This window comes from Cryptotermes secundus, unplaced genomic scaffold, assembly GCF_002891405.2.
Source record: "Cryptotermes secundus unplaced genomic scaffold, Csec_1.0 scaffold235, whole genome shotgun sequence".
NCBI lineage: Eukaryota > Metazoa > Arthropoda > Insecta > Blattodea > Kalotermitidae > Cryptotermes > Cryptotermes secundus.
In genome coordinates, this window is record NW_019723301.1 from 886580 (window position 1) to 903206 (window position 16627).

The 16627-nt window shown below is 39.9% G+C and overlaps 1 protein-coding gene across 1 annotated transcript in view; it reads right to left on the minus strand.

Moving 5' to 3' along the window:
* Positions 1 to 14114, minus strand: part of LOC111861715 (neprilysin-4) — a 41114-nt gene extending 27000 nt beyond the window's left edge. The window contains exons 1-2 of the mRNA XM_023846509.2: positions 13052 to 14114; positions 1838 to 1939 (exon numbers count right to left, since the gene is read on the minus strand). Coding sequence (XP_023702277.1) covers positions 1838 to 1926 — 89 coding nt within the window. The 5' untranslated portion in view covers positions 1927 to 1939; positions 13052 to 14114. The remainder of the gene's footprint in view (positions 1 to 1837; positions 1940 to 13051) is intronic.
* Between the last annotated feature and the right edge of the window lie 2513 nt (positions 14115 to 16627).

The following is a 16627-nucleotide window of genomic DNA, read 5'->3' on the forward strand; positions in this document are numbered from 1 at the left end:
GAGACAGATCCAGTCTCCAAAACGTCGTGGTTTTTTGTCTTTTTGTCTTTTACATACCAGACAATGGGTGAAGTCCAAAATAAGCCAAAAGAAGTACAACTATGCTAATGCATGCCCCATTTCTGATCTTCAGCAAAATCAGCTCTTTCCCACATTATACATCTACGCACTCGTATGTAGGTATAGAATTTATACCAGCATCATGATATATTGATAAACATCATAATTTTTTTTGTGAATTGAAACAAAATCAATAAAATGGTAATACAGGTAAATGTTTTCAAAGACAGAATGTGCAACTCTTCATCAGTCCCCAGTAAATCTGAAAAATGTGTTTAGCAATGAGAGAATCTGTCCAAATCTGTGCAATTCTGTATAACTCCAAGCTAACCTAATTTACCAGTATTATATTCTGATATACACCAGACCTGCCCAAACAAGTGTAGACAGATGATCAAATGGAGGCATAGTGACATTCACAGGCTAGGTGTGATGAGTATGTTTATTACAAATATTGAAGAAATTATACATATTAGAAAATTTAAAGAGATCCAGCTAGTGTCTGATTCATATAAGCATGAATGATTTCAGAGTATAACGAATTAAAAATTTTCAGTTTCAAATTTTGTAAATTTTTTAAAATATCCCAAATTTGAACCATTTCAAAAATGTAATACTTGAATCTTGAATCTTATTTATTACTTTCTCCCAAATATATATAGTAGTGTATAATGTGTGTTTTAATTGGTACAAGAAGTACAGGTGGAATTGACTGTAACCTTTATTGGCTTGCCTTTCAGCATTTTATTAGCATGTATATGGATAAATGATACAAACTCCGTCCTAAGTGCAAACAATATATATTATATGTCTTTGATCTTGTTCTTTCTACACTACATGTTTCGGCCTCTATCGGCCATCATCAGGTGTATACTCTTAACGTTGCTGCCACACTGAACCCAGTCTAAAATTTAACATTTTAAAAACACAATGTCACATTCTTCGTAATATCAACATCTACATCGTTGATATGTGTCTGGTATGTAGATTATGTTGCACATGTCAAATCTGATATTCTTATAGTAGCACTCTAAAAATCTTTAGTTATGATGTTTTTAAAATCTTTTAAAATTTTTTTTAAATTTAAAATTTAAAATTCTTAGGGTTACTCGCCCTATGTCTAAGTGCTGGAGCGGCTAGTTCTTGTTTTCACACTGTACAGGTGTTATTTAATGTAGTCTTCTTGTGTGGGTGCCGCTGCTTGTCTGTACTACGTGTGCTGTCTGCTGTATTGTGTCATAACTAAAGATTTTTAGAGTGCTACTATAAGAATATCAGATTTGACATGTGCAACATAATCTACATACCAGACACATATCAACGATGTAGATGTTGATATTACGAAGAATGTGACATTGTGTTTTTAAAATGTTAAATTTTAGACTGGGTTCAGTGTGGCAGCAACGTTAAGAGTATACACCTGATGATGGCCGATAGAGGCCGAAACATGTAGTGTAGAAAGAACAAGATCAAAGACATATAATATATATTGTTTGCACTTAGGACGGAGTTTGTATCATTTATCGTGTAGAGTGCAACAGGATGCTTAAATATAATATATGTATATGGAGTCCAGCTGGATGAGAGTTACATTTTCATAACAGTAATATTGTTACCCTGGGCCTAAATATGGCAGCCAGCCCAGTGGCATCTGGGATTTAAAAGATCCTATTTCTGTAAACAAGAACCTAATAAAGAACTGTAAAGCATAAATTAAGACTACTGTCATAATGATATTCTGCATAAGAGTCTTCATTTTCCTTGTCATTAAACTTACTTGAGTTTTCCTGTGTTTTTTGATATTGCAAGTTGACATGTAGGACAGCATCTCATCCCTCCTGCTCTCTCTGAATCAACTGTTGTCATGCTGCGCCACAAACTGCAAAGAGCAGTTCAGTTCATTGTGTTAAGAAGTTAATATTTTGATGCTATTGTTCTTGGAGGAGCGCGCATATAAAATGAACCTTGTAGCTGTGTATGTTTAAAGTGGACTTAATCCAAAGAATGAATCCTTATTAAATTACCCACTTGTAGTTTACAGTCATGATTGAGTGATAAATGGCAGATACCAAGAATTGTTTTTATATATGTACAGCTTGTTCTTACAGTTGTTCTGTTCTATAATCATGGTTACATGTGTGTGCACACACACACACACAGACAAGGCCTTGTGTAACATCATATCCTACCATCTGCATAAAGAAACTGTGGAAAACCACAAGAAATCTCAAGTTAAGATATCTTCTGTCTTAGTACAGTTTCAAACCAAAGACATTCCAGATACAAAATAGAATTGCTAACCACTTGACTGCAATTGTTTTTTATGACTGAAGGCAGACATTAATCTCTAATGGCCTATTCAGGGTCACCTTTATGTTAGTAATTTGTTTAGTATAATTGTAGTGCATTTTTTTGGATGAAATATAAGGAAAGAATGAGTAGGTAGTGGCATAGTGGTTGTTGGATGGATTGTTCTTGTTAAATATAAAATATAATAATTGAGGCATATTTGGTGCATGTCTCAGAAATTGTCTGTAGTGAGTCTAAAAAAGTGCATGTGTGTGAAATAAATGCCACTGGGTTTGTGATTCTTAGTCCAGATGGAGTAGCTGTAGTGACACTGAAATCGTGGTAGTGGCATTGTTAAATAAACCTATAATTTTGCTGCCAAATTTTTTAAGTATAGCATATTGAGTTGCTAAATATTTTAGTGTCATATATGAACCCTAGGAATAAGGCCTAAATGTTTTCTGCTACTAACTATATTCGGGTAACAAGGTTTGGGAAAGAAAAGGCTTATATCTCTAATGCCCAAAAAATATATCTACAGGAAGGAAGGGAGGGGCACACAGTAGCATAGTTGGTTGAAGGGCTATGCTACAAGCTGGAAGGTCGTGGGTTCAAGTCCTGATGAGGTCATTGGATTTTTTCAATTTACCTAATCCTTCCAGCCACACTATGGCCCTGGGGCTCACTCAGCCTCTAACAGAAATGAGGACCAGGAATTAATTAAATAATTTTCCTGGGGAGTAAAGCACGGCCAGTGCGTAAGGCTGACAACCTTACCGCCTTCTTTGAGCCGATTGTGTAGATAATGTGGGACCCTCAGCGTCTCACAACCCTATGGGCCTTCATGGCCTGGTACAGGGATAGCTTTACTTTTTTACTTTGCTGTACTTTACAGGAAGGAAAGGGAAGGTATATTCAGACGGGATACACATTGATCATTTTTTGCAGATCAAGTCAATTTCTGAGATGTTTTGTTTTATGAATATTGTGTTTGACTCTTGTGCCAACAGTGAGGGTTTGAAATTCATAATGCAGAGCATTGTACACATTCACTGTTGACCGAGCTGATCAAGAATAAATACACACATGCTATCTTTCCTTTGCATTTTGTTAAATATTTCAGAAAGAGGCAAAATTTTGGGGAGTAATGTTTTTTAAATTTGGAAATTTTGTAAAAAAAAAAGGAAATTCCTTTTTTCATCTTATCTCCTTTCACCGTTTATAGTGGAAAGGAGCTATATAATTGGTAAATTGGTGTTTGTTACTGGACTTTTTTTTTTTCATTTTTGTTAAATGCGTCTAGAAGTGTTGTATCAAGAGGTATTCCAAATAAATGTTACAGATCTTAATGAGATTGTATATTTTATGCCATTTTTTCATGATACACTTTTGAGAAAATGGGTAAATTTTATATGAGTTTCATTTGAAGCAACTGCTAATAGTTATTACATTTTTTATGAATATTGGAATTTGTTGACAGATTTTAACAAAACTGCCCAGAATCAGATATCATCAAAATATGTACACTTGTTCTCAAACATGCAGAAAAACAGACAGATGGACACAACCTCTCCTCATGCACTTTGTGTAAGGGCTGTAGCATAATATAACATGGATATGCATAAATTATGTAGGACTGAATAAAGATATGAGGTTGAGCTTATTATGAAGAGTGACATAGAAGTGATTGGAGGAAATGTACAAAACCTTTACAGCAACTGATGAAAATTTAAATTTGAACCTTAAATCTGCCAGATAGAGAGCACACCCCCTCCTTGGTGTCTCCACCTTATTGTGGTGAGGGGGTTTGAGTATGCCAAGGACCCTGAGAGCTATACCAGCGGTAGCGTAGCTACTGGCAGGGCCTCCCTTGCTGGACAGGTCAAAGGGTAGGCATCAGACGAAGAGAGACACCAAAAACTGATGTCGGAAGCAGCGTCATCAGCAGCGACTTGAAGCACAGAGCAAATGATGCTCGAGATGGTTCAAGTTCGTATAGCAACAGGCGTGACCAGAGTGGTTTGAACGGCTGTTGTACTGCGATGTGGAAAGCAAATGGAAAAACTACCACATTATCACTTTTCCTGGATAGTCTCTTTCCAAAAACAGAAGATCGCATTAAGTGGAGAAACTGTTTTGGAAGAGACTGTGGACCTGTCGCCTGACAGATTACTGATGATGATGATGAGAGAGCACAAGTGGAAACATTACAAAATATGGTTAGGAATGGAAATCAATTTTATAGTCTTTGGCACACCTTATTCGTTGACTGTACACAGTGAAATCCAAATGCCCCATAAATCTTGTATTTATGGTGTAAATAGAACATTACAAGTGATATGTATAAAAGTGAAGAAATAAATTAATATGAGGAATGCCGTATTGTGGGATGTGGCGCCATGTAAATCATGAGTGAACCGACGTTTCGGAGGAACATATCGCCTCCGTCTTCAGGGTAGAAAAATCCGCAATCGAGGAACCAGCGTGAGCAGCCATCTCGCTCACGGATTTTTCTAACCTGAAGATGGAGGCGATACGTTCCTCCGAGTGTTCGGTTCACACAATATCTACACAGCGCCACATCCCAGTAGACGGCGTTCTTCATAGTCACCGCTGTGTAAACCTCAAATCTTACACCGTAAATTAGTAAGTTGGCAAAAACCAGTAATGTATTGTCACGTGTTTGTAACTAGACACGGGCTTTGGAATGATTACCGAATTCGTTGGTGGCTATATAAATAGCTGCACCACACCCTAAATCTAGGAGCTAGGATTGCTCAGTTAATATTGTGATGGGGTATGGGTTGGGCAGCTGAGATTTGATTCCCGGCAGGGGAAGGAGATTTTTCTGTACTTCACAGAGTCCATACTGGCTCTGTGGCCAACTCAGCCACTGACCACTCACTTCCATCTACTGCCAAGGTCAAGAATGGTGGACCTACGCTTCCACTCCCCTATACATCTTCATGGCGTAGTTCTTAAATAATTAAGCACAGGGACACCTTTACCTGTCACACCCTAAGTGTTCTCAGTCTGCTATGTCTTCCCGTAGTCGTTGCTTGGTAGAGGCTTTCAACACTGGGGACTCCTTTTAGGGCTAACAGCCAACCACTGACTGCCGTCTTCACCACTCCACATGTAACTTTATAAAACTTCAGCACACACCTTGTAGGAAACACAATTTCCAACAATTCCTCTGTTATTGAATGCGGGTCCGTTGCCGAGGGAACGTGTTTGCCGAGCCGTTCTCTACAAATAGGCGTTGCGTTGCTCTGATTCCACTATTTTAGCCTTCAGACATCATGTCACACACATGCCGGCCGCATCACGGAACTGTAGTTTATCAGTTGTTTTTCTGCAGTTTCAGCAGAAAAGAAAGGATTATTCCATTCTAATACAACACTAAGTCATCTCAGTCCGATTTCACTATTCTTTTCTTGGTTACCGCTCTCAACAATGGTTACACCTGTACAATGTTTTTTCTAGGCGTATCCTGGTAACGAATCACTAGCTTATATACGTAGGTCGTACCGAAGGTCATGAGCAACTTTTTTTTTTGCATGCAACCTGGGAACAGCAGACGAAAGAGAGTACGGTGGTAGGTGGAACCAGCTGTTGTGTTAACCTTGAGTGTTTTGTGACGTCAATAGCTTGCATCACGTGACCAGTATCACTCCTAACAAAATGGCCGACAACCATATGTCGTTTCGCCAGCGTGCTGTTATCGAATTTCTTGTGAAAGAGGAAATCCCTGCTGCAGAAATTCACCAGAGACTTCAGCGTGCTTATGGAAGTGTGTGCATGGGTGCGAGCAGTGTTCGAAGATGGGTGAAACATTTTAAAGATGGGAACACCAGCATCTAATATGAGCCTCGGAGCGGTCGTCCACGAACAGCCTCAACTGAACGCAACAAGGAAAGAGTGGATGAGATCATTCAAGATGACAGGCATGTGACTGTGGACACAGTAGCCCGAAAACTTGGAATAGGGCACAGTGCAGTACAGGAGATGACTGAAAGCTTGGGCTATAGGAAAGTTTGTGCTCGTTGGGTCCCGCGGTTGTTGACCGAAGACCACAAAGGTCACATTGTAAGCAATTTCAAAGATGGGGTGGGAAGTTCTTCCACGCCCCTCCAATAACCGTGATCTGGCACCCTCCGACTACCATCTTTTCGGATTTGTGAAGGATCAGCTGCGTGGACAACGTTTTGAGACAAGGGAGACAATTCAGAAAGCGGTGCGCCAGTGTCTTCGGATGGCTGGAACGGAATTTTCAAACTCCCAGAACGCTGGGAGAAATGTGTACAAAAAGTGGCGATTATTTGGAAAAATAAAGAAAGGTCTGTAGATTGAGGTGGTGTATTTGGTTTGTCAATAATAAAGCATGTTACTTTACAAAAAATTGTTGCTCATGACTTTCAGTACGACTTTACTCTTCGAGCTCTTCAGGGACATACACGTAATTCTGAATGTGTTGAAAGGTGTAATTATACCCGGAGGATTCTTAGAATTGTGAGGTGAACAACACTTGATACAGGATGATAAAGTGGTGTGTTTTGATAAATAAACCTTTTTGAAGAATACCCCAACTTTGTTTAGGTTTTTTTTTTCTTCGTAGAATGCAAAGAAACACAGCGGTAAAAGTAAAGCGGTCCCTGTGCTTAACTAATTAAGCACTACGCCATGAAAACGTATGGGGGAGTTAACATAGTCGGTATAGCGACTGGCTACGGGCTGAACGACCGAGGGATTAGAGTTTGATTCCCGGTAGGATCAAGAATTTTCTTTTCTCCACGTCGTCCATACCGGCTCTGGGGCTCACCCAGCCTCCTATCCAATTGGTACTGGCGGCTCTTTCCCAGGGGAAAAAGCGGTCGGAGCGTGAAGCTGACCACTCATCTCCAACTAGTGCCGAGGCCAAGAAAATATGGATCTATACATCCACAAGAACAGTGGTTTTCACACGGCTTTCTCTTTGACGTTGATACCTGATAAACTGTTGCAGCTAAGACAATGATGGCGATACTTTATGAATATTGCTACAAATTACACGTGAATTATTGTTTACAGGTACTGTGTATGACTGACAAAAAAAAATCGCAGTATAATCCATAAATGTGTAATTGAGAAACTGGATAAAATATACCGACTGTTTTAAGTAGAGGTTCCGTTTCAAAATCTATTCATTTACGCCTGAGAGGATTTCGATTTATATGAGAAGCAGACATACATTGCATGCTACTTCGAAAGACAAAATGTTGAATCGGTATACTACACTGTAGACTGTCATTCCTTGTGGCTCAGTATGTTCTTTGCGGAAATCTTACTCGTAATTATACAGTGTGTCCACTAAGTCCCGTCGGGGTTTGAAAAATTGTGGCGCACAAACAAATTGAGCTAGCCACATGCGGTTTGCGGCATATCATAGTGAAACTCTGGAAATTTTTTTACTGACCTCAATAGACCTCTATATGGGCTCCCTTGGTAGCACGGAGAACGTCCAGACAATATTCGAGCTCTTGCCATGTTCTGTGGAGCATGTCCGCTGGCATAGCCGAGATCGCATTCCTGATACGGGTCTTCAGGTCATCGAGTCCGTTAACTGGTATTTCGGGACACACTGCTCTTAACATAAACCCACAGGAAAAAATCCAGTGGTGTTATGTCTGGTGAACGTGGAGGTCAAGGCATTGGACCGTCTCTGCCGATCCATCTTCCTGGAAATGTCCTCTCTAGGAAGGCGGATTTTTTCCTGTGGGGTCATTGCTCTTTCTTACCTGGAGTGACCTATGTTAACATTGATTAATTCGGACCCCGGCCAGAATTTGAACGAGATACCTCCTTAACATAAATCTCGCATTTCTTTCACCGTGCGAGGTGGTGAGCACTTACAACTGAGAAACATTTTTGCTAGTGCACAAGTATTCGCTGGTACAGTTCACTGACAAATCTACCCTAATGGTATTACAGCATCTACCTACCACTCGGCGCTACAGCCCTGGGTGAGCGCTAGCCTCCTCTTCCCTACAACCAGTCTCCACAACCAATGCGTGCTGCCATAGGAATGGACACACGCATGATGACCCGAGGCTGGTTGTTAGGTTTTTGAACAAAATTCTTTTTACAGGATGAGGTTGTTAGCCTCATGCCCAACCCCCAACCTGGAGGGTATCTCTCTTAGTCTGGACTCTACCCTTTGACCTTTCCGGCGTGGGTGACTCTACCGGTAGTTAAACTACTGCCAGCATAGGTCTCTAGGTTACAGAGTCACGCAAGCCACCACGACTAGGTGGAGACACCTCTGGGGGGAATGGTATTACAGTAGCGGTATTTTTTATTAATTCTTAGGTTATTTAATGATGATGCTTCAACTGAAGAGATCATATAGCGCCAATCGAGGTAACAATGATTGTGAACAGTTGAGTATTTGGAAACAATCGGTCTTAGTTTTTTTCTATTTGCATAGAAGGGCTGAAGGAAACGATTACAACTTAATAATAAATGAAAAATGGCCGAAATTCGAACTTGGTACTGTAACCGTTCATTACCTACCGACGTAAATTTCAAAAGTTAACATTTGTTACTTAGTACCAGTTTCATACTAAATGTAACTTATGCCCAGTCTTGCATTAACTGTTCTAAAAAATCGCACTGAGCAATGTGCAGATAAGCGGGAACTACTAGAAGATTCTTTAAGGGCGATGACACACGGAGCGGTTGTGCCGAGTCGGCACAACCGCTCCGTGTGTCATCGCCCTAATAGACAGTGTGGTATGCTGACGATTACTCGTCCCATTGCCGTTCTGATAAAAGAAGCTTCCAGAACATTCTCGATAAAAGAACAAGAGGGAAAGCTTCGAGAATGATCTGGTAACAGAGAGTTCTGGATGTTACGTCATCTCTCAGTATTTAAAGGGGTTGATCCCCAGATCCCCAGTAAGGCGAGCATTATTAGACCGTCAGTCGTGTAATCAGTGAGTTGACATGAGTATCCAGTAAGATACCTGGCTGGGAGACTGACATACATCTTCTGCTGTACTGTGACGTAATGCTATAAATCAGGAAGTGTGTACAAAGGTGCAATTAAATTTACAAGTAACCGCTACTTGTAACTGTGTAGTGCTGTGAATAAAGAGTGCATTATTAACATCGAGTTGTAGTCCAAGGACTTCTTCATCAAGAAACCCTCTTCGTCGGAGCAAGGCCTGTTAAGCCTTGGGGAGAGAATCTCATTGCTCAACCGGGAACATATCTTCTTTCTATCCCAAGTACGTACCTTGACGTGGTTCCCAGACCACGTAACGGCGCCGAACTTCGTAACCAACGAAACCCCAATGAAAGAACTGTTAAAGTACTTCCCTAGTACAGATTAGTTATTTGATTGTTATCACGCATATAGTGGGAACTTACAGTATGTATCAAATTCTTACGATTAACTTAACTTGGTTCATCCTGGTCCGTCACACTAGGAATTGTATATATGATTTTTTAGCCTCCGTCCTGTGTGATTGATAGAGTTATTATTTACCAGCTAACGGCGAAAGGGCTTAATGGAATTACGGTTGTACGTGTAACATTGCCGTTATTTGTTAGTGGAACTTCATAAGTTCATTTTTGCATTTTAAAAACTTGGGCACCATTAATCGATACATGTTCAGTGCAGCTGTACAACTGTTACCGAATTTCAAAATCTTGTACCCCGAATAACTTACGCCATTTGAGCGAAATATGTAATAAAACATTAAAGCGTAGATCAAATTGTTACTTAGAGTGTAACAATACAGATAACCAAGGTGTTCTATAAAAATATTATGGCTGCTTCTCTTCATATAGACGTAGCGCCACAGTGGCACTTCATCATCGCCCATTTGCAGCACACGGCGCCTCAAATCCACGGATGCAACATGGGCGCGCAAGACATCCAGTCCCAGAATGAACTAACCGGTGATATTGGTGACGAACCCCTCAGTCATCAGTGGGCGCCACCTAAGAGGAAGCTTTACTAAACCTTCCTTCAGGATCGGGAGGATCTCAGCTGATGCCATCTGCAGGACATACTGCGTGCTCAGGTCTCTGTCACTGATGCTCCAGTATTGACGTTCACAAGGCATGATTCATCTTCTGTCCGTCCTTCGGCGCTCAGGCTGTGATGACTGTGCTTTTCCGACTCGCAGATTGTGTAATGAGGAGGTGGTGGATCCGGATCCACCTTCTTCGGTTCTATGCCTCAGTCGATTTTTCTCTGATGGTATGGATATGGAGGCACCTCCACCGTACCCCTGCGGATCGTATAAGGGACGAAAAGGGAATCCGCTGCTTGGGGGTATAACTGGACCATTCTGTCACTGGGGGACATAAATACATAGATCTAGTCCTCTGGGTTGGGGTTGGACTCAAGGCTGACGACCTTGCTCTGTAAAAAAAGAATACCGTTGCAAAATTGAAAGACGTGAAAACCGGATCGTGCAAATCACGACACATAGCCAAGAACAGGAAAATCTGGCAGAATCTTCTAAGGACTATTTGACCAATGACGATCCCCGCCGACAGTCTCTTCTATGGTGGTCGACACCACAACACTAGCAGCGGCAGACGTGACGTTCAGTCCCGTTGTATTCGACCCCTGACCACCGTGGTCTCATGGGCACTCTAGTCCTACACACACACACACACACACACATGTCGCTGTGTTTGGGATGCTCCAGTGCCACACTCTGCCAACTGCGTTTTGAACTCCCACCGTGTGAAATCTACCAGTGTCTTTGTTCTTTGTATCTCACTGCTAAGATCCTCACGGAGGCTCCATGTCCGCTGATGGACAGATGCTAGGATGCCTTCCATCTGACTGCTGACAGATTCTTCAAATCTGGACTGGGCAGATTGGATAGCAATTATTGCGGCCGTCATTTCATGTTTCGAATTATGGGGGCCCTCGCCTCTTCTTGGCCGGCGTTCATTTTGGCTCTCAGCCTTAACTGACTGGCCTCTGCCTTTCTTTATTGTCCTCCATACACTTTTGACGGACCTCCATCCTTTTATTATGTGTACCAGACTTTTTAAATTGGACATGATTATCAGTCACCTGGTGTGTGGGTGTGTAAAATTTCTAAGTCTATTTATCTGTCAGTCCCAAACTGTATCTCCAAAATGGAATGCCATAGAGAAAATTGATAGAGGCATAAGATGTTCCTCTTGGAGAAAAGACCATAAGAAAACTGTTAATTTTGGTTTGTGCATAGGTTAAAATCCAGGCCAACTTACTTCATTATTTCCTTTGTGAGGAGGCCATTGACAACAATGGGATGACAACAACAGTGAGATCATGATGACAATGGGATTGTGACAACAGTGAGTGCATAAACTTGACATATATAGTAACCATGGTAATGAAACTATAGTGTTGATCATGATATCATTGAGTGTGCAAACTTCATGTTTTTTAATAGCAACAGTAACAAGATGTTTTTACACTATATTATGAGTTGATACATAAAGAAACAGTTTCTGAAATTTCATTTCAGATTTTTGTGTATGGAAATACTAGTCTAAATTTTAAACTTAGGAAAATTATTAGGCCTGTGTATCCTTTTCAGGACTTTAGAATGATTAACATGAACATAGGACTGTCCTGGAAAATCCAAAGTGTTTCGCCACACCAATTTCTATTGCCTGATTGTGATCTCTGAGTGCAAACTGAAGTACTTTCCCACAAGATGCCATAAAAATCAAGATTGAAATAATGAACCCAAATTAGACCCTCAACATGCACAATATTCAAATACAGACATGTCAAGAAACAGCATGTTTCTCCTGACTGGACTGGAGAGGACTGTCATGCATATTTTGAAATTTTAAACCAGGGCTGCAGAGACCAGTGCTATTCATTCACAGGATTAAAAGTGGTTAATGAAAGAATATATATATATATATATAGTCCCCATGCTATAAAATCAGCAATTACTATTACAAACATCTTACCATTAAAAAGACAAGCAAAACTGAATTATAATTTACATTATAAATATGAATGCCCTTTTTTTATGTAATTCATCACTGTGCATTGCCTTGTAACGGATTGTCTAGGTTATATCTTAGCTAAGGCTAGTATGTTTCTTGATCCAAATTACCCATTATTTTAATTCTCTGATGCACATGTACGAGCATGTGCGTGTGCACACACACACACAGGCGTGAAGTCTTTCAACATTGCAGCATGCTAAAACTTAAGTTAATTTTGAATAGTATGTTGCTGAACTTTATACAAATTTTGGATTCAGTTTCCTTCCACATGTTTCATTCTTATTCAATCCTTGGTACCTAGTTTACACTCACAGACTTATAGAAATGCCACTCTTCAAGGAATTCCTTCTTAGAGAATCCAAAAGTGCATATTGTCATTACAAACACCTTTTGCAGAGACAGAACATTTTGCATTGTACTCCAAAGTTGTCTGTTTCCTTGATATTTTCAATCCACAATTGTGTATGCATTTCTTATTTTGCACATATCACATGTTCTACTTTTTTCAGCTGCCTTTATTTAATTACATATTTTATTGTGCTTAAGATCCACTCTTCTTTACTGTCTTTCCCTGAAATATTTACACACACCCATGCAACAACCTAGATTACCGTGCTGTTTTGTGAGGTTAGTATATCCTGTAGAATGTATTTGTGAATAATAGAAATCTATGTGAACTTACATCAGATATTCATTCACATGAAGTCGTCACACATGTTTGTTTGGTAGAGGAGAGCGTATTGGCTGCCAACTCATTTATGTTGCACTTCTTATTAAATGGATATGACCCACATGTTTATACACTCAGTGATTGATTTAGCCTTGAATGAGTGTGTTGGAGGGAACTTACAGAGCATCTTTTATTCATCTGGTCCAAATCACAAGAGTCAGCAACATATCATACAATAATAACATATCTCATATTTCTACCTATGTGAGCCATATTATAGCCTGAGGTTTTCTTTAAGGATTAATATGCCTCTGCAGTATTTAAAATTATGGTGAAAATGTACTGAACACAAATATTACATGGAAAAACACTGTAGGTTTTGATGGGGTATGACCTGTACTAAAGAACAAAATGTCACTGACCAAAATACAGATATACCTTCTTCACTAGAGCAACTATTTCATATAAATGGCAACTACAGTATTACCTACTGACAAGGGTATACTACTATAAGATTTGAGAGGGCAAAAAGATAATGGATGTTCAATATTATGTTATAAGGATCCAGTGAAACTGACTTTTAGCCCCATGAAACCTGAATATCATTCACATAATACTAAAAAATCCAGTGATTTAGGATAGCTATTTCTAATGGATATCACCCATCATCTAGTAATTGAGGTTAGCTTTCCCTAACAAACACAAAGGAGTACGTGCCTCCCACCACCTCACCTGAGGACAGAAACAGATCCAGTTTTAAAAACATTGTGTTCTTTAGAATACTGGATGATGGACAAAGTCCAAAAACCCAGTAATCCTGAGTGTTATACACCATCATCAGAACTTGTTTGAATTTAACTTAACCAGTCATTCTTTGTTCAGGGAAATCATTGTTGTTTATTCTAAGAATCATATGAAAAACAAATATATGGTGTGGGCAAAAGACAGATATTCTAAATGTAAAAGAAGGTGGTACGTGTAATAAATACAAGTGCTTGTTTTAAGGTGTAGCCATTTTTTCCTTCGTTTAAGGGTGGGTTGGTTGGTTTGTATATGTTGTTGTTTCTTGAGTGGTTGGTTGTGTAACATGTTGTTATAAAGTGTGAAACCCCGCAACTGTGTGATAATTAATTGTAGCCGTTAGTTGTAGATTGTTAAATAAACCAATTAACCATCTCTACGGCGTCTTCAGTAACGTAAACACGTTACAGTTGGTTGATAGTCGTTTATCACTGGAGTCAGGAAACTTAACTTTGGATTACTAATTAAATGTATTATATGATAATTTAATAATTATATAAATCAGTTAAAGGGAGAAAAGATAAAGCTATCCCTGTAATAGGTCATGAGGTCCATAGGGTTATGAAACGTCCAGGCTCCCACAATTTCTAGACAGTCATGCCACACATGGATGTGAGGTTGTCAGTCTTATGCGCCAAGAGCCCTTTACCCCCAGGAAGATTCATGATACTCATTTCTGTTGGAGGCTGAGTCGACCCCATGGCCATAATGTGGCTGGAAGGTCAACTGAAAAATCCAGTGACCTCACTGAGAATCAAAGTGGTAACCTTCTGGCTTGTAGCATAGTGCTTCAACCAACTACGCTACTGCATGCCTCTTATATACGAGGGTTGTACTGAAAGTCATGAGCAACAATTTTTTGTAAAGTAACAAGCTTTATTATTGACAAACCAAATACACCACCTCAATCTACAGACCTTTCTTTATTTTTCCACATAATCGCCACTTCTTTGTATACATTTCTCCCAGAATTCTGGGAGTTTGAAAATTCCCCTTCTGTAAAATTCCATTCCAGCCATCTGAAGACACTGACGCACTGCTTTCTGAATTGCCTCCCTTGTCTCAAAACGTTGTCCACGCAGCTGATCCTTCACAAATCCGAAAAGATGGTAGTTGGAGTTGTACCAGATCAGGGCTATAGGAGGGGTGTGGAAGAACTTCCCATCCCATCTTCGCAATTTCTTCCAATGTGAGGCGAGCGGTGTGGGGGCGAGCGTTGTCATGCAGGATGGTGTTTCGTCCCGGACGTTTATCGTGCAATGCACAACGGAGCTTGTGCAGCATCTGGACATAATGAGCAGCATTGATGGTTTGCCCAGGTTCCAGGAATTCGGCCAGAATAAACCCCCCTGCATCCCAGAAGAATGTGCCCATCACCTTTGCAGCCGATGGCACTGTCTTTGCGTTCTTTTTTGATGGAGAATGCAAATGGTGCCATTCCATACTCTGCTGTTTCCTTTCAGGCTCGAAATGGTGAAACCAGCTTTCGTCACCTGTCACAATACAGAGCAAAAAATCGCCGCCTTCGTGTCGATATCTCTGCAGCAGTTCTGAGGTGATGCTTTTCGCTGACCTTTGTGGTCTTTGGTCAATAACCGCAGGACCCAACGAGCACAAACTTTCCTATAGCCCAAACTTTCAATTATCTCCTGTACTGCACTGTGCCCTATCCCAAGTTTTCAGGCTATTGTGTCCACAGTCACACGCCTGTCATCTTGAATGATCTCATCCACTCTTTCCTTGTTGCGTACAGTTGAGGCTGTTCGAGGACGACTGCTCTGAGGTTCATTTTTGATGCACGCACCCATGCACACACTTCCATAAGCACGCTGAAGTCTGTGGTAAATTTCTGCAGCAGGGATTTCCTCTTACACAAGAAATTCGATGACAGCACGCTGGCGAAATGACATGGTTGTCAGCCATTTTGTTAGGAGTGATACTGGTCACGTGATGCAAGCTATTGACGTCACAAGACACTCAAGGTTAACACAACAGCTGGTTCCACCTACCACCATACTCTCTTTCATCTGCTATTCCCAGGTTGCATTAAAAAAAAAGTTGCTCATGACTTTCGGTACTACCTATGTAAGTCTGTTAAATAAAATTAACTTTTATATATATTTATCATATTCAGTAAAAATGAGAGCCAGTCCTGTCGTTGCTGTGTAACTTTAGCAATTCTGAGTAATTTCCAGTCCTACAAATCTTGTGTTTTTAATACTTATTAAGGTGTTGTAAGTTTATAAACTGAACTAAAACACAATTTAGCTCTTGGTATAGAATGTTGAGCTTATGAGCAAATAGACATAGGATTAAATCCTACTGGAGCTAGTATTTTGTACTGCTTGAAGTTGTAAATATATTATATAGAGCATGCTGATGTCATTATTTGCATTATTGTTGGAAAAGACTTATTACAGTAATTTGTACAGATTTTGACTATATTAAATTTGTCCAGTTACCATATAATTGTAGTTTCATAAATAACACTTTCATATGTAGTTCATACAGCAGACATATATATTTACAATCTATATGCATACCACATTTCGTGTTCATAGCCCCAGTGGCTGATCAATTGTCACTGCCAAATTGAAAGCTAAATGAATGTGTTTGTATGACTTTACATTGGGTAAAAATTAGCTTCATGAAAGTTAAATATTTTTAGAAGGGTATTCTGTCATACATTAGTCTCGAGCCTTATGCTAAGTAGCACCAATGTCACTTCAACTTCATGTCTGCCATTTTACTATTGCCAACTATAGGAAATTTAAACATATGAGTCGG